This window comes from Mustela nigripes, chromosome 4 (assembly GCF_022355385.1).
Source record: "Mustela nigripes isolate SB6536 chromosome 4, MUSNIG.SB6536, whole genome shotgun sequence".
Taxonomy (NCBI): domain Eukaryota; kingdom Metazoa; phylum Chordata; class Mammalia; order Carnivora; family Mustelidae; genus Mustela; species Mustela nigripes.
The window spans coordinates 70,304,369-70,326,154 of NC_081560.1; the positions used below are offsets into that span (position 1 = coordinate 70,304,369).

At 37.4% G+C, this 21,786-nt stretch overlaps 1 protein-coding gene across 1 annotated transcript in view; it reads right to left on the reverse strand.

Moving 5' to 3' along the window:
* Window positions 1–1,910: 1,910 nt before the first annotated feature.
* VPS50 (VPS50 subunit of EARP/GARPII complex) overlaps window positions 1,911–21,786 on the reverse strand; it is a 125,785-nt gene continuing 105,909 nt past the window's right edge. The window contains exons 23-29 of the mRNA XM_059396840.1: window positions 20,257–20,337; window positions 13,184–13,332; window positions 12,072–12,168; window positions 10,920–11,078; window positions 7,323–7,444; window positions 5,076–5,265; window positions 1,911–2,629 (exon numbers count right to left, since the gene is read on the reverse strand). Coding sequence (XP_059252823.1) covers window positions 2,510–2,629; window positions 5,076–5,265; window positions 7,323–7,444; window positions 10,920–11,078; window positions 12,072–12,168; window positions 13,184–13,332; window positions 20,257–20,337 — 918 coding nt within the window. The 3' untranslated portion in view covers window positions 1,911–2,509. The remainder of the gene's footprint in view (window positions 2,630–5,075; window positions 5,266–7,322; window positions 7,445–10,919; window positions 11,079–12,071; window positions 12,169–13,183; window positions 13,333–20,256; window positions 20,338–21,786) is intronic.

The window sequence follows — 21,786 nt, forward strand, 5'->3', positions numbered from 1 at the left end:
TTTTAAATGCAAGCAATGTATTTATAGAAATAATCATTCTTTTTTCAGGGCATGCTATTTTATCATGCTCCCATATCTACTTAAAATCTTGAATTTCATAGGACACTTTCATATGAAAAGGTCAAAGTTCAGGAAAACCTAGAAACAAAAAAATTTTTGTAAAGTAAAAATTTTGGAATACAGATAATTCCATTTATATTCTCAAGCTCTTAAATTATATTTATCTTAAAAGTAGTTTCACAAAATGTTATATGGTTATAATTCATTATCACCTATAATGTCTGGTAATTCTCTTGTTATTAGGTAATTTCACAACTCAAGTCTCCTGTTACTGGTTTGATGTTAATAAGCACTTATTAAGCTATACCGAAATAAAAAAAAAAAAAAAAGCTTTTTCAAAAATATTTATCAAAGCAGGATATGGATAAGTTAAAAGTTCTGCCTGACTGCATAGTTGATTCCCTAACAAGTAATTCTTTTGTCTCAATTCCTATCATCCTGGAAAACATTCTATCCGGTAGGTAAATTGCTATTCATACTACCTAAGGCAAACTAAACTAGAAATTAAAGAAAGCCACTATAAAGTCCAAGTAAAGAAGAAGAAAAAAAGCAGCTCCTAATCAACTGAGAAATAAATGAGCTGATTAGCTCTTTATGTCCCAGCTGAATGTGTCATTTAAACACAAGGACCAAGTTTATTTCATATTTGTTTTCTTCCGGTGGCTGCATATAGAGAATGGCTACTGGCAGAATCTGCCTTACAAGTACACACTCTAGGGTAAATACCCAATAGTGCAATTGCTGGATCATAGGGCAGTTGGTGATTCACAGACCTATACCCCTGGGGATAAAAATATATGTTTATAAAAAATAAAAAATTAATAAAAAAAAATATTGACAAGTACACACTCTAATACCACAAGTAGACCATCACAGCATCCAGTTCATACCTTTTTACAAGAGGAAAGTTTTACAGCAATACTGACAGTGAATGAACTACAAAGTGAGAGGCTGAAAACAAAAAAATTCATCGTACAGACACACATACTAACACCCACACAGAGATATATTCTAAAAGTGCTTTGTATTACACTACACCAGTTATGAATATCTGCAGGGAAAGGCGGAGTGGCAATCACCTTCTTATTCGCCTCCACGCTTGGACCATGGGCCACCTTTCGCCCTCCACTTCCCTGCCTCAGTTCCCTGTAGAGTCACAGGACACAAGGCCCATTTCTCACAAGATGATGCTTCAGGATTCTGGGAGCTACTGATGCTAAAGGTCATGCCTAGTACACCTGGACGAACACCATGCAGAATTAAGAGTCTTCTACTCTCCAGTCACAAAGAACATGCAAAAAATTCCTTCACAGGAATTGGCAAGAGTGCATGGGATACTGATTTTTACATTGTATATGTTGATAGAAGAGCTCTGTTTTCAAAGCAAAGTACACAGTTACTAAAGACTGAGTTCTAAAGTTTATCCCTAGCTAGTTCACATTATTTTACATCTGTGACACAAAGCAGGTATCTAAGAAAGATGAATATGGACCATAAACTTATGCCTGACTACTAACAGTTCTTTTCCTAAGTCAGCTAAGCCCGGTTTTCCTGCCCTAAGACAAAAGCAGAATTCAAAGAGAACAACAGTTATGTGAAAAAATGTCCCACATTAAAAAAAAAAAGAAAAAGAAAGAAAAGGAAAGGATAGGGGGGAAAAAAAAGCCACAATCACTATTCTGGGTGCTACTCAGGCTCTGAAAAGGTACACCCAATAAAATTACTTTTCATCGCTGGTACCAAGATGTAAGATCATTAAAATTGTTAGAACACACTGAAAAATTTCATTATTGTTTCATAAATTCTGCCTGCCGTGGAACAGTATCAAAATTTAGTCTCACATAGGCGGATCATGTTAGAGTATAGTATTTATTCAATTTCATCATTTATGATCACTGTTATAACCAAATTAACCCCGACATAAACTCTGACATTTAAAAACACAGAGAACATTCTGATTTTTCAGCTATTTTGCTTATGTATACTTTTCAATTCCCATGCAGTGCTCATAATTAGGAGATACTATACATAAACCCTCCCATTTATATATTAAGAACCAAGTAGAGAGGGTAAAAAAAATACCAACATAAATTCATTCTCCAAAAACTGCCCATGGATGTATTATCACTGTTCCTTCTAATTATATACTTACAGTGCATTCTTCAGTAAAAAGTGTAACTGCAATCACATAACAATACTTATGACAAGGCAATGATATCACTTCAGAAAAAGAATACAACAAATGAGACTAAAAGTTGAGGAGAAGGATCAGAGCATATAAAAGTCACTTGAGAACACCACACAAACTTCAGTGTTTTCCACTTCCCAGTTGGAAAGAACATGCACAAAGATTTCTTAGCAGACAACAGTCAGGAGTGCATGAAAAATTGGCTTTCATGTCATATATGTTGAGAGAAGATCAATGCATTGAGAAAAAAGAATGTATTCATTATCTTTTGGGTCTGTCTATATCATCTATAGCAGCTAGAAGTTTTTGTCTTGCTTTCTTATTGATATGGGATCCCAGGCAAACATTTACCAGATTGGTCAGCTGCTTCGTTGAATACTCCTGCTCGGGGGGAAAAAAAAGATCCAAATTTAGTATGCTGAAAGACATGTATTGATCAATGCAAGGAAAGAACAGGCAGATACTCAGTTTTCAGTGGATAGTGACTGAGCACTACAAATCAGTGAAAAGCAGAGGAAATTATAGTCTGAGACATGGACATGAACTATAATAATAAGGACACTGCATGATATACCGAAACAGAAAGGACTAGAATCTCTTCAATATGACAGAGTAATCTGACATGCCTATGCTTTTGTTACTTTTAAGACCACATACTTTATGCTTGTTTCTGTGGAGGTCTTTATTTATGAAGTTACTAAAATACACAGACCTCTCAAATTTTTAAAATGCTACTAAATAACTATTTTCTGGCACTCTTTTTTCTATAAAGTGAAAAAAGTCTCTAACCACAGAACAACTTTTCTGACTTATGATAAATGAGTAAGGTAACAAGGATCTGAAAGCTACCGGCTTTTAAACCTTCATACTGTCATTATAGCCAGTAAGTAAAATTAAGACTATAAGTCTCTTATGCTGTAAAATCTATTTGGTTCCTGAATTTCAGATAATGAGTTCCTAGGAAAAGAATGAATAGGGATTCACTAGAAAGGTTTGTATACTGATCTGGTTCTGGAGGATGAATAACAAGAGTTCAGATAAGGAAAGCGAGCCCTATACTACCATCTAGTAAGAAAAGTCATCTGTCTTCACAGGAGGTAACCACCTAAAGAGTTTCAAAATATGAGAAAGAGTTAATTTTAAAACCTCAGCAAACTATTCAGTTTGTGTATCTGAGCTCTGGGAGCACCTGTTAGCATCTGGTAAATTCTTTTAATCAGCCAATATTTAACAAGTATCCACTGTCATCAAGCACTGAGCTAGGTAGGCACTGTCCTAGAAGATAGGATAGTCGGCTCCCGAGAAAATTTCACTGAATTACAAATATCAGCTAGTTGAGGTTCTCACAAAATGCTAAGCTAAAATTTTGGTGCACTACATTAAAACAGGAAACTCAAAAATAGATATCATTCTCATATCAAATAATGGATATCTAGGAGCTGTGCCTTTCTTCTTAGTTACTTGTACTCTTTCCATAAACACCTTCCTCAGTAGCAACCTCAAAGTGTTTATAGCTTACTTTACTAAATAGATTCCAGCAACATTCAGCAGCCCATCTGTTCCTGGTTTAGCATTCTGGTTTTCAAATGTCAGAAGTCAATGGGACTAAAAGGGACGACATTTTTCTCAATTCTGGTGTACTGATCAAAATCACTGAAAATAATATTACATTTCTACTTTGCTCCCAAAGATCTGAAACTGACCCACGGTGGGCACATTTCCATAAAACTCAGGCTAATACTCATTTCTTTTTTCTAGAGTACTGAAACCAGACTGGATGAGGCTGATAGAGTAAATATAAATAATTCCTTATTTCCTTACCCAGTCAAATAAAATAAAAATTTACTTAGCTTTTACCCATGATGTTTATTGCTTAAGTAAACGTGATCACTAGAGTTACTGAAGGAATAAAACGAGGTGATAATTTTAATACTTCCCATATTTTCATTAAGTCTGTCTTCCCATACTGCCTACCTAGACGAATGGTAGAACAATCATATTAGGAAAGCCCCCATACTCAGCATCTTCTGGTGACAGATGTTGAGTTGAACTGTGTCAAAAATGCAGCATCCTAAATAACACTTAATAAATAATACTTCTGAGCGCCTGGGTGGCTCAGTGGGTTAAAGCCTCTGCCTTTGGCTCAGGTCATGATCCCAGGGTCCTGGGATCGAGCCCCACATCAGGCTCTCTGCTCTGTGGGGAGCCTGCTTCCTTCTCTCTCTCTCTGCCTGCCTCTTTGCCTAATTGTGATCTCTGTCAAATAAATAAATAAAATCTTTAATAAATAAATAAATGAACCTTTTCTCTACTTATCTATATATCAACACAAAAGAAAAACGATCGTATCTATATTCAAGGTAAAATCTAATGAAGGAGGAAGTTAAATGTAGCCATTTCAATATTAATATAGTCACTCATCACTAATAAATGTCAGTGTGGTCAGGATGACACCAACTCACTGTTGAGAGCTATAAGGTTTAAGTTATATAATAGACATTAGCTTGTGAATCACTTCAATGCTGCTGTCTTCAATTTGTCTTGATGTTAACCAACTTCAGCCTTTTCCCACAACACAGCTGCAGGATAAACACAGCTAAAGTTCAGATTCTGGCTACCTTTCCAGATAATTACTGTTGCAGTTCAGAAAGATCTCGAAGGGATTTGATTATGCAAAGGGCACTGCATAGACAAAGTGTGAATATGGTAAAGAATCAGCTGATGCTTTATATTTCACTCCCATGATTTTGAATTATATAATACACCAGACAAGAACAGCACAAAGGAAAAGGAATAAAAACTTAATTAACTGTTTTCCAGCTCTCACCCTGTGCTCTTTGATCCAGCGTTCCATGTCATTCTCGGTTAGATAGTAGGCTTTAATATAGGTTTCCACAAATTCTTTATCAGGAATAGGTCTAATATCTGTTAGTTTTTCAAGTTTCATTAAAAACTGTTGAAAATCCAATTGCATTAAGGCACGACCCTCATTACTACACTTCTTGACGTTGGCATATCTAAGATACACAATAATAAAAAACCAGAAATGAAGCGATGGAAAAAGAAACCTGTAGGTACTCAAACTCTTCGTTAACCTGTGTCTGGACAGATTCTCCAGAAACGAGAGGGTTCTAGGAAAGAGCACATGAGCCTTCTGTCAGAAAGACTGAGCTGCGCTGGAACCCTCAGCTATCATTTTGCCTATGGGGCCTCAGGTTCCTCATTCGCAAAGCAAAGAGACTGAATAACTTCTGAAGTTTTTTGCTGCTCGACAGACTACAGTGCCCACCACCCCACCCCGGTCAATAAACATAATCATCTGTAAGAAAGTTAAACTGGTCTTCCAGTAAATCTGGCTGCCAAGAATTATTTCTAAGCTGGGCTATGAATACTCCAAAGGAATCTTAGTTTCATAAAACTGTTCAGTGTTGTTAACTACCGGATGTAAAGGAAACAAAAGCAGTAATTCCCCCATGGACTGTCAGCTGAACCTAAGAAACATGTGAGCATATAAGCAAAAAAAGGATATACATACTTGTCATAAACTTTATAGACTTATTCTGACACCCCACACTACTGGAAACCTGTGTATTCTAAGGTGGAGTAGTAATAAGAATGTATTAACCCTAAGAGGACAACATGTTATTACTCGTAAGTCAGTGTCTCATTCCTTCAATAACACAAAATGTGGAGAATCCAACCGCAGGAATGCGGTACTTCCCCTAAGGAAATTTACAAGGGCACTGAAGCACAGATTATTAGAAGTGACCAGGCTTTACTGCTTTGTTTTAATAAAAAGTGTTTTGCACAGAAATATAACATTATTCACTTTTCTACTTTATTAAACAAATTTATTAAAAATACTTTTCAGTTGTGACTGTTGACACAGAGCCATTTTGTGATTTCCAGCAAGGCTGGTTTCAATACAGAGTGCCAAAACTGTTGTCAGCTTGTCACTGTCACCTTCCCACTCTCTAATACATTCTTTTTTATATCAAAGAAGAAATGAAAAGAAATCAGATAAACGAGAGTGTGGAAATGTGCAATTCCAGACCACGTGAATGGTCTCTGAGACAGCAGCTTGCCTCCCAAACATAGTTTATATTCTAGACATAAGCATCGTTCTCTGAGTAAGTAGGAAAATTAGTATTGATAGATCTTCAAACTCAACATATGGAAGATTTATACAGTTTACAATGATATAATAATGATACCACTAACAGACATAGTGGTTATGAGACCTGATTTTGCCATCAGAAGTTCATAAACCTTCTTGGTGTTTGAAAACTGTGTGAACCTGGGCAATTTATTTAATTTCTTGATTTTCTGAGGTTTTCTCCTTGATAAAACAGAGAGAATAATGGTTCTATCAAAGAGCTAATGTTAGTGGAAGGTTTGGAGGGTAAGAAAAGAATAAATGAAACAAGATGGGATCAGGAGGGTGATAAATCATAAGTGACTCTTAATCTCACAAAACAAACTGAGGGTTGCTGGGGGGAGGGGGGTCAGGAGAGGGTGGTGGGGTTATGGACATTGGGGAGTGTATGTGCTATGGTGAGTGCTGTGAAGTGTGTAAACCTGGCGATTCACAGACCTGTACCTCTGGGGATAAAAATACATTATATGTTTATAAAAAAATAAAAAAATTTAATTTAATTAAAAAAAAAAAAGAGCTAATGTTAGGATTTGGTGATATAATCCTGTGAAGTGCTTGATCCAATAAATGACACAGAGTGCTCAATAACTGTTATGCATAATCATCATAATAATTATATTAGGCAATAATAACTATTATGAGTTTAACTTTCAGATCACCATGAGATGCTATTTTCCACTGTCTCCTACTAGCTGGTTCTAGCTGGTTACTAGATGGTTCTAAAGCACAGACAGCAGAGGCACAGTGGGATTTAAGGTTTCTTTAATAATGTTCTAAAGTCAAACCTGAATTATTGTAAGATTGTCTGCTGGCCAAGACTTTCTCTATCTATTCTATCTGGTAATGACAACATACAATGTGATCTGTACATTACAATTTGTCACTGAAGAATCAGATAATACTTTCATGAAAACTTACCCTTCGACAATAGTTCTGTTGGCCAGCCGTATACAGTGTTCCCAAAGTATATTAGACACAGGCAGGGGTATCCGAACTCTCTTAGAAACCTCATTTAACCTCCTGTTAAACTGCTCAAATTCCTAAGAAGACAAAAATTATGGCCATATGAGGATATAATTATAATGCCATATTGCTTTCCCATCTTTCCAGCAAAGAAGAAGATTTAGAAAAACTCAGAATCAAACGAAGTAATACAAAAAGAGAATACAAATATAACTTGGACTTTTCAAGTACTTCACATTGAATAAACTATGTTGTGATACAGAGCACATGACATTTTATCTCCAAGGAAATAAGTGTCATTAATAGATTAAGCAATGCTAACAATGTTCAAATGCTTCTTCATCTCAAATTTTTCTAGTCTCGCCAGTATGGATTAAAAGAGTTTAATAACCTAATATGTCTTTAAAATGATCTTCAAGAAACCCAGTTTAAAAAAGTATTTTGATAAGCTTTCAAATCAGAGTGAACTGTGAACCCTTTGTAATTTGAGGCTATACTCCTTAGAGAATAATCAAATATACTATTCTCTATCCTAAACATTCTTTAAAAGTAAATTAGTTATTATATTCCAAATGATTTGAAAGCAATGACTAGCTGCAAATTTTTAGTGCAAAGGAAAAATAAAACATAAAATACTTCCTATTTCCTACAGAAAAACTGAGTATTTTTATTACTTATTAGGAACTTTCATGATACCATTCTACTAAAAATAAAAATTTATGTAGCTAATTTAGACAAATTCTAACAATTTCATGAAAGCAAACAGTTTACCCTTCAATAAATGTATTTCTAGTTTCTTTGGACTACGTCACCTAAATATGTTCATTTACAAAAGTAAATGCTATCGCTCCTTCCCTGAAAATACATTTCAAATGAATTTAACAAGATTTAAAATGGCATTTTTTTTTCTTTAGTTTCCTCAAGACAGCAGGTACATAATGCTTAACAAGTCAAGACTGACATGTGTTCAAATTCTCTAATAACACACAGGAGGGAAAAAAAAAATCTAATCATTACCACTCAAGCTACCACATGATTACTTATCATCCTTTCGCTTTTCTGTTAATCACAATTTTTAATTTATTTTTGACAGTTAACTGCTTTTAATTATTTATGAAAAAGTGAATTTTCAATCCACCAAGCTTCCTTTTTGAAATTCAAAGTTAAATAAATAATTGCTCTTCATCCTTTCCATTTTATGAATCTAGCGGAACACTAGTATTTGCTATTATATTTATGCTTCACTGCAGTAAACCCTGCTTTAGATTTCCAGTCACGATTCAGTGCTTTCACTAATATTTTAAAAATAAAGTTATATGCTGTGGCATCTGGGTAGCCTGGTCACTTAAGCATCTGCCTTCAGCTCAGATCAGGATCCCCGGATCCTGGGATGGAGCCCTGCCTTGGGCTCCCTGCTCAACAGGCAGTCTGCTGCTCCCTCTCCCTCTTCCCCTCCGCTCCTGCTCATACTCTCTCCATTGCTCTCAAATAAATAAATAAAAACCTAAAAAAAAAAAAAGTTATATGCTAACTGTAAACAATGTCATTCTACTCACTGCTAACTTCAATGTTCAATAATGTTTGTTGTTAAATGAACAATAAAACCATTTCATTTTACTTAAGATTTTTGAGGGGCAACAAATGCAGATTGCTTTTTACCTAAAGGTTTGGATTTGGAAAAGTAATAGAACAAATAAAAGTTATATAAGAACTTCTTTAGGAGAGGTTTTAAGCTGCTAAAAACTGGTTCAGGTTAATAATCTTAATGCATTTGGTTCTTTCTTACAGTATTAATGTTTTTTTTTTTTTTTAAAGATTTTATTTATTTATTTGACAGACAGAAATCACAAGTAGGCAGAGAGAGAGAGGAGGAAGCAGGCTTCCCGCTTAGCAGAGAGCCCGATGTGGGGCTCGATCCCAGGACCCTGGGATCATGACCTGAGCCGAAGGCAGAGGCTTTAACCCACTGAGCCACCTAGGTGCCCCACAGTATTAATGTTTCTTATATGCCATAAAAAATAAAATCAACTTTTCAAAAACAAAATTGTTTTAAAGAAAGGGTATGAGATTATTTATAAAATACATTTAACTAACATATTCCAACTTAAGATTCCCAACTGAAGTTTTATGGGAACCCTAGAAATCAAAGTTCTCCCAGGGAGGCAATTACAGAGCACCCTCAGACCTGACAGTAACCCCTAGACACTGCTAACTTTTCTCCCACCCTTAGTTCTGGAGTGGTCTTGGGATGGTCTCGCAATCTCCATTACAGAGTTCTAGGAGGTCACCAGGCAGAGAGATGATGAATTCCACCACTATCTCTGTTCTGATCTCTAGCTTTGCTTACTGGTTCACAAGTGTCCCAGCTACCATCTGTTGCCCTAAGCAGTAAGAAAGTTTGTGTGAATGAGAGAAAAGCCAGGAGCTTAAGAAGGGCCAATTTTCTTTTCACTAACAAATATGAAAAACGAGACTTTTCTGAAAGCTTTTTTCATTTCCTCAAATGCCCTTGCTTCTCCTCAGATATCCACATGGCTCATCTCCTGGCTTCCTTCGGGCTGCTCCCCAATTCTCACTTCATCTCCTGATAAGTATCCCCTTCTGTGACCACACATAAATAAACAATATTGCTCCCAAACCACACCTTGCACTCTCTATCCCTCCTCTGCTGCTTATTTATTTTTTCACAGAGCTATAAATTAATTGACACATTTTATCTTAATTTAGGTCTTTACTATTGTCTCCGTACTGGCATATAAATTCCCTGGGGATATGTAAATTCCTTAATCACAACTATGCTGGGACACCTGAGTGGCTCAGTGGGTTAAAGCCTCTGCCTTCGGCTTAGGTCATGGTCTCAGGGTCCTAGGATAGGGCTCTCTGCTCGGTGGAGAGCCTGCTTCCTCCTCTCTCTCCGCCTACCTCTCTGCCTACTTGTGATCTCTCCCTCTCTGTCAAATAAATAAATAGATGTTTAAAAAAAAAAAATCACAGCTATGCTGTCAGCACCTAGATCAGTGTGTGGCACATGTAGGTGATCTATAAATATCTCTTGATGCATAAATGACAAGAGGTGTACAATTCTTTCCAGAAAACTTTTAAATGTAAGTTTTAAATGCAAAGGTGTTTGCATGACACATTGCAAAGGTAATGTAATTTCTGGAAAAACAACAACAACGATAATACAGAATAATCAGGGGCTTGGTTTCTTGCTAATAAATCTACACAACTACAGAAACATCTAATTAAATAGAAATATCTTCTTGTCACCATAGTCCTGGTTATTGAAATTACTTAAAATGAAAGTCAGCCAATCAAACTCTAATTCAAGATGGGTAATTAGTGAGCAAAAACAAAAAAATCTATGAAGAATTCTTGGGTCTAAAAGAACACAAAATTCAAAAACAAGTCCATTGTGATTTAGGGGCTTTAATATCATGATGCTAGAAATGTGGTAATAACGATAATCCCACTACTTCAGAGCAAGTACAATGACAGCAACAGTTCTCCCGGCAGACTCATCTTTAAACAAAGGTGTTTCTGCATACTTGCCTTCAGCAGTGCATCTACATAGATGTTGTGCTGTGACATAATTTCTTTTACGTCCCACTTCACATTAGCCATCAGGAGCAGCATCTGTTCATAATCTATAGCTTTACCGGCTACAATCCAATAAATTGGTTTGCGTAGTTCACTGGCAGTCGAGACTGTCTGAAATACATTTCATAGAAAGGAAAACAAACCTTTTCTAAAAGTATCAAGTTTATAAAAAATATTTTGTATCTCTTTCGAGTATACATCACATCTAAAAATAAAACATACACAACTGGATATTTAAATTATGAAAACCCTTCAGTTCGTTGGCATAGGACTTACTCAAAACACTTTTGAGACATACAATCAACTTGAGGTCACTGATGCACAACAATAAAAGAACCACAGATTCTCATGGAGATGAGCAAATATCTCCCATTTTTGCACTTCTGTCCATTTCCACTCTACCTGCCCCATCAGGAGATTTTGTCATCTCTCAAATGTATACTCGTGACAGCCTACAAGCCAGGCTCCCTGCCCACAGGCCTGCCATCTATTGCTGCCAACCCCTCTTTCTAAAACACGTACTGAACAGGCCACTTACCGGTTTCAAATCCTCCGGTCCCTTCCCAGTACCCTGCAGACAGAGCCCACCTCCGGGCTGAGAGCACTATGCACCATGTGGCTCCTGCTTCTTACTCCAGCTGTCTCTCTCACCACTGGCCCCTTCCCCTGCTCTGACAGTCTTTGCGTTTTCGGCCTCTGACTCATTCCAGGCTCTCTCTCACTGGCTGGTCTCCTGTGAGCCATTCCCTTAGCTTGCAATATACTCCCATTGCAGCCACCTGCCCTGGTTTAAACAACCCTCCCTCAGACAGCCTTTCTAGAAAACCTTCTCCCGATGACACCTCATTTCCTCCTCCAGCCAATGTTAAAAACCCTGCTGCATTTTCTTTCCCCTTATCACACTTTATTGTAAATACAGTTGTAATGCGCATTGGATGAAAAGGTATAGGAGCTGCTCAGTAAGTAAGTATTAACTTACTATGGGAATTCATGAGTGAATAAATGTATGTTAACTGCTCTCCTGGAATCTGGAGACTGGCCACCAGTTAAAAAACCCCAAATAATGTGCTCCCAGCTGAAATGACATCCAAGAGTGTTTCTGACCTGAGAGTAAAACTGCTGAAGAAAGGGCTTTTTGACTGCAGGCATCACAGCATCCAGATGGGGTTGAAGGAACTCAAACTGTTCAGCCAAGAATACCCTAAAGGGAATAAAGAATGCATTGCATAAGCAGAGGGCGCGATCCATGGCCTGTCAAGACTTTTGTGCAAGTCACCTTTAAGATCTCTAAGCACAAGTTTAGCCGTTAAAATTCCTCTCCACTTGAGTGAACTACCTTGTATTAGCTCATTTACAACCTACCCAAAAGTTACTGTTGAGATTATCACAGATTGCGAGCAGAGATGGAAGAAGGAGACTTCAAATAAACTGCTAGGCTGCTCTGCATGTGACACAGAAGCACAGATCACAGGAGAGATGGAAGAAAAAAATTTAACAGGCTTTTTTTTTTTTTTTTTTTTAAAGGATTTCCTGTAAGGATCCCATTTAATTATATAGAACAGAGAGTTGAATTCACAGATTTAACATCTGACTGGCACATCTCCTAATGCAGCAAACTGTAGCTTGGCTGAGATATACACGTGAAATTCAGGTCAGGAGGCTGCTGTGCGGGAGTGGAGTCATTTGCACTGAGATTTGTCAGCAGCTGCCCTCTTTTTCTCTATTTTTTGTTATGTACACAAAAACTCTTGACTGATGCTGGACAACATTTTATAGAAGTCATGTGCTTTACCTGTATTAAAAATGGGGGATTTATAAAGGTCAGGAAGCATTCCTGCTGATGTCGAGGGCTAACTATATTTAACACTAAACTGATGCTATAACTACTTTCTCTAGAATCACGATTTGATAGGAAAATATAGAGTATGCTATGATGTGGTTACTTTTTTGTAAAAAGTTTTACTTTAAAGCAAGGATCATGTTGCTCAAGACTGAAACCTAAAAGATTTCCCTTTTTCCACTGACGTAACTGAACACCAACCATGTAGTTTTAAAAAATCGATTGGTGATCTATTTCAGGAGAGACTTCTCAGAAATAAATTAAGTGACACTCAGAAGTAGGAGAAGGATGCAGCTAGAAATCTAATTACACAGTGCTTACTTCTATAACTTTTCTTAAATACTTAAAGGCAAAGCAACGGGTTTTAACAACTTACAAGGATTCTGTGGCTACCACTCTTTCCGCCAGCCCATACAACGTATCCCCAGATGTCAAAATCACCAGGTGACTGAGGTGTGGGCTTGGCACTTTCTCCTTTCTCTCTTCTGCTGCTGTGAGGGTGGCGGTAGGATCAGCTGAAACTTCCTGAAAACACAACACATGTGCACACACAGCCTGAAATCAAATCTAATAGTAATAAACTATGTGGTTTTACAAAACTGGACCTGTAATTAAAATACTCGTAGGCATGCATATTAATCACATTTAGTTTCTGTTCTTTCTTTTCCTTCTTTTATATTTTCTAACTACTGGAAATTTCCTTTTTATACTAAGTGAAAACGATCCAGCTCCATATGCTATTATCTGCATGTGACCTAAAATCGGCCAACACAAGCAATATTTATGAATTGGAAGATGTTTCATAGAGACAATAGCAAGATGCCCTTTGAGAACCTGTAAATGAGAAAAGAGAGACAGCCTCTGGAGGACTGAGCTGGCACATTCCAAAATTATGGTGTGGTTAACTATTTCACATCCATACTTTAATCAAGGTAACCCTGGTATAATCTCAAGAAGGCAGGACTAGACTGCACTTTGAAACTGAAACTGAGCTAACTGTGTTGGTAGATGTCTGGAGTCACGTTACTGATGAGAAGGCAGGTGGCTAATGGGAATCAAAGAAAGGGAGCCCGAAGAGCAGGGTGTATTGATTTTAAAGGATCGTCCAAGAAAATTAGGGCACAAAAATTGGATACAAACAAATCTAAAAGTGTACAAAAATGTAAATCTCGATTACTTCTTAAATGAATTATATAGTCACAAATCTCCCAACACTTGCCTTATGAATGAAAGGACTCTGGGAGCATAACAGGTTTATAAATTTAGCGAAATGGAACTAAAACATTATAAAACCTTCCAAGTTAGAAAATGGTTTTATTCTTCTTTAGTTCTTCTTTGTATCCTATCTTCCACAAAAGATATTGTTTCTCTTCAATCTCTAATTACTCAATTAGCATTTAAAAGTTATTTTGGGAACAACTGTGCTTTCTCTAAGGGAGAATAGGGATAAGGAAACTATGCAAGTTAATCAAAGTCACAGCTCCATTATTTATTTTCTTCTACTAGAAAGGAAAATAATCACCCGTCTCCTGCACACACACACACACACACACACACACACACACAAACACACAGCATTAAATGGCTACGTGTGCTATTTCATTTAATGTCAGTGTTTATGTAATCACCATCTACCAGACTATCTACGTGAGGAACCCTGGAATCATTTGTGTCTCCCCTTTCCCTCCCCACTCCATCATGCCTAAGAACACACCTCTCCTTTGTTTCTTCCTGTGAAAATAATTCTCTTTTACCTAATTAAGGCAGATCACGTCAACTCTCCTGCTCAAGCTCTTCCAACAGCTTCCTGTCTTCCTCAGAGTAAAATCCAAAGGCCTTACATGGATCTAGGCTCTGGCTATCTCTTTGATTTTATGTCTTACCAGCCCTCCTACCTGCTTTGTTCTGGTTATCCTCACCTCTGTGCTGTTCCTGGAATAGGTCAGACATGGTCCCATCTCAGGGCCTTTGCATTCCCTCTTTCCTCCACCTGAGACACTTATCTCCAATATATTCCCTCTCTACTAGCAAACGAGTTGCACATGAGTAGGGAGTTTTGTTGGACTGCTCTCTCCCTACCAAAACTGTATCCTCAACTCCCAGACAGGGTCTACCCCATACATAAAGTGTTCAATAAATAGGCACTAAATAAATGTTGTTAAATAAATGAATTCTCATTCAGGTGACTCACTCCTCTATTTCTTCCTTCAGGGATCTACCTCAATGTTACCTTCCCAGAGAGGCTACGTGTGATCACCTAAACAAAATCACACCCCTTCTCTTCTCTTTCTATCCTTTCCTAGTTTTCTTTTTTTGTAATTCCTGACACAATTGGACATTAAAATGAATATTCGTTATTCCTATCTGCCTCTTCTACCAGAAGGACCACCCACTGGTCTTCCATAAAGTACCGTGGCACTCAATGTGTGCTTGTTAAACGAATTAATAATAAAGATAGCTATCCAACTATTGCGTATCCCTTGAGTCTTTTTTTTTTTTTTTTAAGATTTCATTTATTTATTTGACAGAGATATAGAACCAGAGAGCACAAGCAAGGGGAGTGGCAGAGGGAGAAGCAGCAGGCTCCCCACTGAACAGGGAGCCTGAAGTAGGGCTTAATCCCAGGACCCTGAGATCATCACCTGAACAGAAGGCAGGTGCTTAACCAACTGAGCCGCTGAGTCACCAAGGCACCCCATGAGTCTCATACTCTCCTCACATAGCTCCTTGCCTTCCACCTACTTCCAATATTATACTTCCAATACCTCCTATAATACTCTGTATTTTCTCTTTGTGAATATCCATCTCACAGAAAGTCAATGGATGGTGAGGAAGAAGACTTAATGAAACCTTGAAACAAACAAACAAACAAACAAACAAAAACTAATAAAGGAATTAGGGGAAGAGATAACTCACTTGGGCCAGATGGCTAAGCTAGACCAAATGGCCCAATGGAGTAGAAAGAGGAATAACAGAAAATAATTCCAGAGAGGTAGATTTGGCTGCATCACAACAAAGCACTTTCTATCAGACAGAAGTATAAGGAAGGGAGGGTTATGAGTTTCTTATTGGAAAGAGGTTCAATCAGAAGCTGACAGCTACTCAGAATGTATAGAACTGTACAGGTTAAAGGAACACAGATAAGTTTCCTTCTATGGCTTTATAAGTAGAAATTTGGAGAATTATACTCCACAACTATATACTAGGCATGAAACACCCCTCTTTTCTTTCTTTCTTTTTTTTTTTTTTTAAGATTTATTTATTTGAGAGAGAACGTGAGAGAGAGAGAGAGAGAGAGAACACATGCACAAACAGTGGGGAGGGAGCAGAGGGAGAGGAATAGGGAGAAGCAGACTGCCCACTCACTGAGCAGGGAGTCTGAAGTAGAACTTGATCCCAGGACCCCGGGATCACGACCTGAGCTGAAAGCAGCCACTTATCTGACTAAACCACCCAGGTGCCCCAACCACACCCACTTTTAAAATATTTTGTAATTATACTGACAAAAACTGACGTGAACTTTCTGCCAATACTGCAAACTCAAAATAGCTCCAGCATAACCATGTACACCATGAATACCACACATTGATACTAGCAGTTACTTCTGAATTTCATTCTTTTATGATTAGGTATCACTATATGTATACTAAATAATAAAAATATCTTTAAAAACTGGAAAATTCCTGGGACGCCTGGGTGGCTCAGTTGGTTAAGCAGCTGCCTTCAGCTCAGGTCATGATCCCAGTGTCCTGGGATCAAGTCCCACATCGGGCTCCTTGCTCGGCAGGTAGCCTGCTTCTCCCTCTGCCTCTGCCTGCCATTCTGTCTGCCTGTGCTCGCTCTCTCTCCCTCTCTCTGACAAATAAATAAAATCTTTAAAAAAAAAAAAACTGGAAAATTCCTGTGACTATAGTAGATATTAACTAGCTAATTTAGGAGAGAAGAGGGAGGTGGTGCTAAAAGGTGACAGAAGGCAAGGATCTGTGGCCTGAGAGGAACGAAGTTTATCTCTGGGTATACGGAAAGGCCACAAGCACTCACCTACTCCATCCTTACTACTCCTTACCTACCTGCCATTCAAATGTGCTGAACTCCCTCTTTACTCACAGAGCTCTTTCACAAGAACATTCTTGTAGTCATCACTGGAATTGTTGCTCCCACTTCAAAGGGTTTGCATTTGGATACCGTTCTTTGTTCCTAGTTAATACTGGCATTTGGGGCATAAAAATTATAGTAATTATCTGCTTAAAGGCTAAAGTTCTGTGTTTATGTTTGGGGAAATAAGCTTGAAGAGAGCAAGAGAATCACAAAAATGTCAAGCTGATTTAAATAAACGGCACACTTGAATGGAAAAGCTTCTAAGCTGGATCAGTGTTTAGATTACACCAGTACAATAAGAAAAAGACATAAAACCATTTGAAGACTTTGAGAAATAAAACCTTAACCAAAATCTTTAGTTTCACAGTGAAAGTCACAATATTTAACCTCTCCTGCCACTAATAATTTACTACTACAAAGAGAAATTGTTTTTATTGACTTTTCCAGACCCATTTAAAATATATTTTTCTTATCAATGATTTCAAGTTAGTCAAAGATCTTAAAGCCAACAATTTAGCATCACCAAGTGTAAAACTAAAAATTCACAGTTCTGATATCACTATGACCTATACCAGCTTCCCTTTCTTCCTTCCCCTAGTAGGCTCCTTTTCTTGAACTTCTATTTGATGTGTCAAATTTTATTTAACTTGAATATATATGATATAAAATTTCAGGTGGCATTTTTAAGATCATAATAATTCCACAATACCTTTTACAGCTTAGAAGCAAAATTTAGAAGATATATATGGAGAAAACACAATAACCAAAAATGTGCTTATTAAACTTTTAACCAACACATAAAGGAAATACAAGAGAAAGTACAACTTTCATTTAGTGGCTCCAGATTGATTAGGCTATAAATTACTTAAACAGCCAAAGACTGTATTTAATAGCAAGAAACCAACTAATGTTCTCTGCCAATGTAGATGCAAACTAATGAAGTGAAGAAAAATGAATATACCAGCTTACAAGAACCTGAGATCAAGGTCTAGCAAATGACAAATATATTTTCTAAAATAATAAACCAATGCTTATCAGTATGAGTAATAATGTAACATGTAACACTGGAAACCAACAGAAAATTCGAGAAAAACTTCTGTATTGCTGTATGAGGAATAAGGACTATGGAGAGACCCTGTCAAAAAGGTCTGCACTACTTAAAAACTGAAGAAAAGAGTGACTGCTCCCATGGCCTTCTGATCCAAGGTGCAGTCTGACTTAAGAGATGGTAACCATAAGGATTTAAATAAAGAAAAGATCTCTTTAAAAGACCAGGTGCCAAAGGAAAAAAGCAGGCATATCTTTCTATCCATTTACTGGGGGAGGGGTTTTTAAAAACACATTTCTAAATCTGACTACCAGTTCTGGGAAAAACTTACCCAGTGAACACAGAACTGGTCAGACAGATGCTACAGATACATTGTTATCCCCAGATGGGCGGCAGCTGGTTTGAATAGCTAGTTTGTTTACCTGGTCATGGTATTTCATTAGTTATTGCAGAATCCGAAGCAACAAATCCATGCCTTAAGTGTCAAATTTGGAACTGTGGTTTGACAATCACCAATCAGTAACTACCAGAGATGCCAAAGACATCAGAGTGAATGACTTTAGGGTAAATTTTGACCTATCAATCCTTTTAACTGTATTATTATTATTTTATTATTAAGGACATCTATGGCTCCAACTGTCATGAAGCCCAGACTAAGTTAAGAGTAATGGGTTCTAGAGGTAACTATGTAACTATACCCGACTCTGGACTTTTTGATTATGACCATTCAGTCCATCAATTTCAAGGCTTTCAGCCAGAAACAAGAAAAACTTAAGCTGTGGACTGAGATCTGGAAAACAAGATGTGATCAACGTTATGCTAAGTATCAAACAAGGAGAAGCAAAACAGAAACATGGATAACTTCTAATGGAGTTGAAAGCCAATCGAGTTTACAAAAACAAAGACAAAAAATATATATAAATAAGTGGCTAGGTCAAACAAGGAGCCCTGACTCTGTACACGATCAGAATTAAATGGATAGCAAAGCCAAGAAAACAAACCAGGTTAAGCCAGTAGACAAGAAAACTCAGGGATTGGAGTTTACTCCTTTGTTCAACAAACAATTTACTGAAGAAATGCAGTTTGCTGAGAGATAGTGCTATGAAAATTACATATACATGTACTGGGCAGAAAGATGTCCATATTATAAGGGAGATGGATGATATGGATAAAGGTGATTTCCTCTGTGTAAAGAGTGCTCACCCAAGATATGAACACCTGCCTCTCTCATCTTACTCACATCTCTGCTCAAAGGCCACTGGTCTCTCACTCTGCTTTATTTTCTTCTTAGCGCTTCTCACTATTTGACACTATATTACATATTTGTTTCTCTGCCTCGATAAAATGTAAGTTCTAAGACAGGAATTACCTCTTCCGTGCACTGATGAATGGCCAGCACTACTACCACACCCCACAAATCCTATTTCAATTAGTATTTCTTAAAAGAATGATTACATTGCTTTATTAAAACTTCAGTAGTAGATGTACATAATAACAGACCTTATAAGAAAAGAGGAAAATGACTGCTGGTGTGGGTAGGTGAAGAAAAATCAGAGGATCTTTGGCTTAATCTAAGTGCAGAGGAACGTGCTGAAAAACAGCAATCTCTGACTACAGTGGCCCATCGCAAGAAAAAAACTGTGTTGTTTTAAATGCCTGCGTTAGCTTAAACACTGCAAAGCCTCAGCCTTGTTTTTCTGCCTAACCTCTTTTCTTAGAAAATACACCACATCCTGTGACACAACAGTCAGGAATCCAGAACCCCTCCTGCATAGCCAGCTACATCCAAACCTCTTCCTTGACTTTCAAGGCCATTTATAAAGTGGTCCCTACACACTCCCTGCAACCCGACTCTTCAGTATATACCTGTGTCCCTATCACAAAGATGGCCAAACTGTGGGCCAGGCCTGCTCCCATCTCTAGGCCCTTTCTCAGCTTCTGAACCTTAATTTGAATGCCAGTCTTTCTTCCTTTTCCCATTAACCCATGCCTGTTCTTCAAACACTAGCACAAGTCTCACTTCTTCCTTTAGTCGTTCTCTGAAATACTGTTTCCACATGAACCTCCCCTCCCCTTGAACTTGTACTGGATGTATAACCAACATCAGACTCTCCCGTGTACACCAGTTTCTTCTCTCCAATCAGACTGTAAGAAACCTGCGTTTACTTCCTTACAAACACAGTGTAATACTGAGGACTCATACACTCAACATACATATGGACGCAAAATTTATTTATAATTGACTGGATAGCTAATTTTTATTTTCTGTAGCCCAGAAGAATTAATTCTAATTGGTTACTTACCATATCAATAAGGCTTTCTTGTATTCTGTTAAGAGTTGTTCTTAATCTACTACTACTAAGGCCCAGTCCTGTTGATTCCAGCTGAAAAAGAGAAAGAAAGGTATGCTACATCACCTTGGAGATAATCTTTCATACATTAACCTCAAATTAACCAAGGTTAAGAATCTGATGAATTAAAAAAAAAAAATCTGATAAATTTTCACTCAGATACTTAGCCTTCAGAGGGTCTCCAAATTGTATTTAAAAGTTTCAAAACATCAAGCATACTAGTCAAACCTTAGCCCTTAAGGGAACAAGAAAACTACTTCACATTTGTATTTATAGGTCACACTAGCACCTAGCAATCTAATAAATTTATCAGGAGAGAGTTCGCCAATATTTCTTTTTCCCACAAGTTATTATTTTTAGTTCTGAAACTTAAGACATCAGATACTTAAAGATAATGCACTATGTCATATTTATGTAGAAGCATAATAAAGCAGCCTGTCTTAAATTTTCTCTTCTTTGTAAAGATTTTGTTTGACACACAGAGAGAAATAATGAGAGAGAGACAGAGAGAGAGAGAGCGAGCAAATGCACAAGCAGGCTCCCCAGAGCAAGAAGCCTGATGCAGAACTCGACCCCAGGACCTTAGGATCATGACCTGAGCTGAGGGCAGACGCTTAAATGACTGAGCCACCCAGGTGCCCCTGTTTGAAATTTTCTAACACAAATTAGAGATAGCCCAAATCCTTATCCAAAAATTATGAAAAAAACTTTATTAGGCTCAGTTAACATTTCATAGTATAGAATTCGCTTCACTACATCAGAGCCAAAGCACTCATAAACATCCTCACATAAGAACATAAATGAGAAGGGACACTCGACTGTTAAAGTGAAAAGCTGGGGTGCCTGGGTGGCACAGTGGGTTAAGCATCAGACTGCTGGTTTCAGCTGACGTGGTGATTTCAGGTCATGAGATCCAGAGACCGACACTGGGCTCTACAGGCTCTACACTCAGTGCGGAGTCTGATTATCCCTTTTCCTGTCCATGCTCCTCTCTCTAAGTAAATGAACACTATCTTAAAAAAAAAAAAAAAAAAAAAAAGACATGAAAACCCAGTTAGCTGGCTCCTTAGTTGGTGATGACTCAATTGATGAATATAAATTTAATCTAGAGGTAATCATAGACACATACAGATATCTGGAAAAATGTGAAAAGTTTCTGTATGGGCCAAAACATTTAAAACATTGTTAACAGTAAACTATAAAATATATAGTCTCACTAATTCATTCATAGACAATTATAATATATATGGCACGCACACACATTTATTGTTCCTCATCCTTTCCTATTTGAATTACTTACACAACATGTGACAGAAAGCCTCAAGCTAAAATAGCTGTGTGATGGCCTGGTGTAGTAAAACATGAACTCATGTCATATGGCCATTTTTTTTTTTTAAAGATTTTATTTATTTATTTGACAGAGAGAAATCACAAGTAGATGGAGAGGCAGGCAGAGAGAGAGAGGGAAGCAGGCTCTCTGCT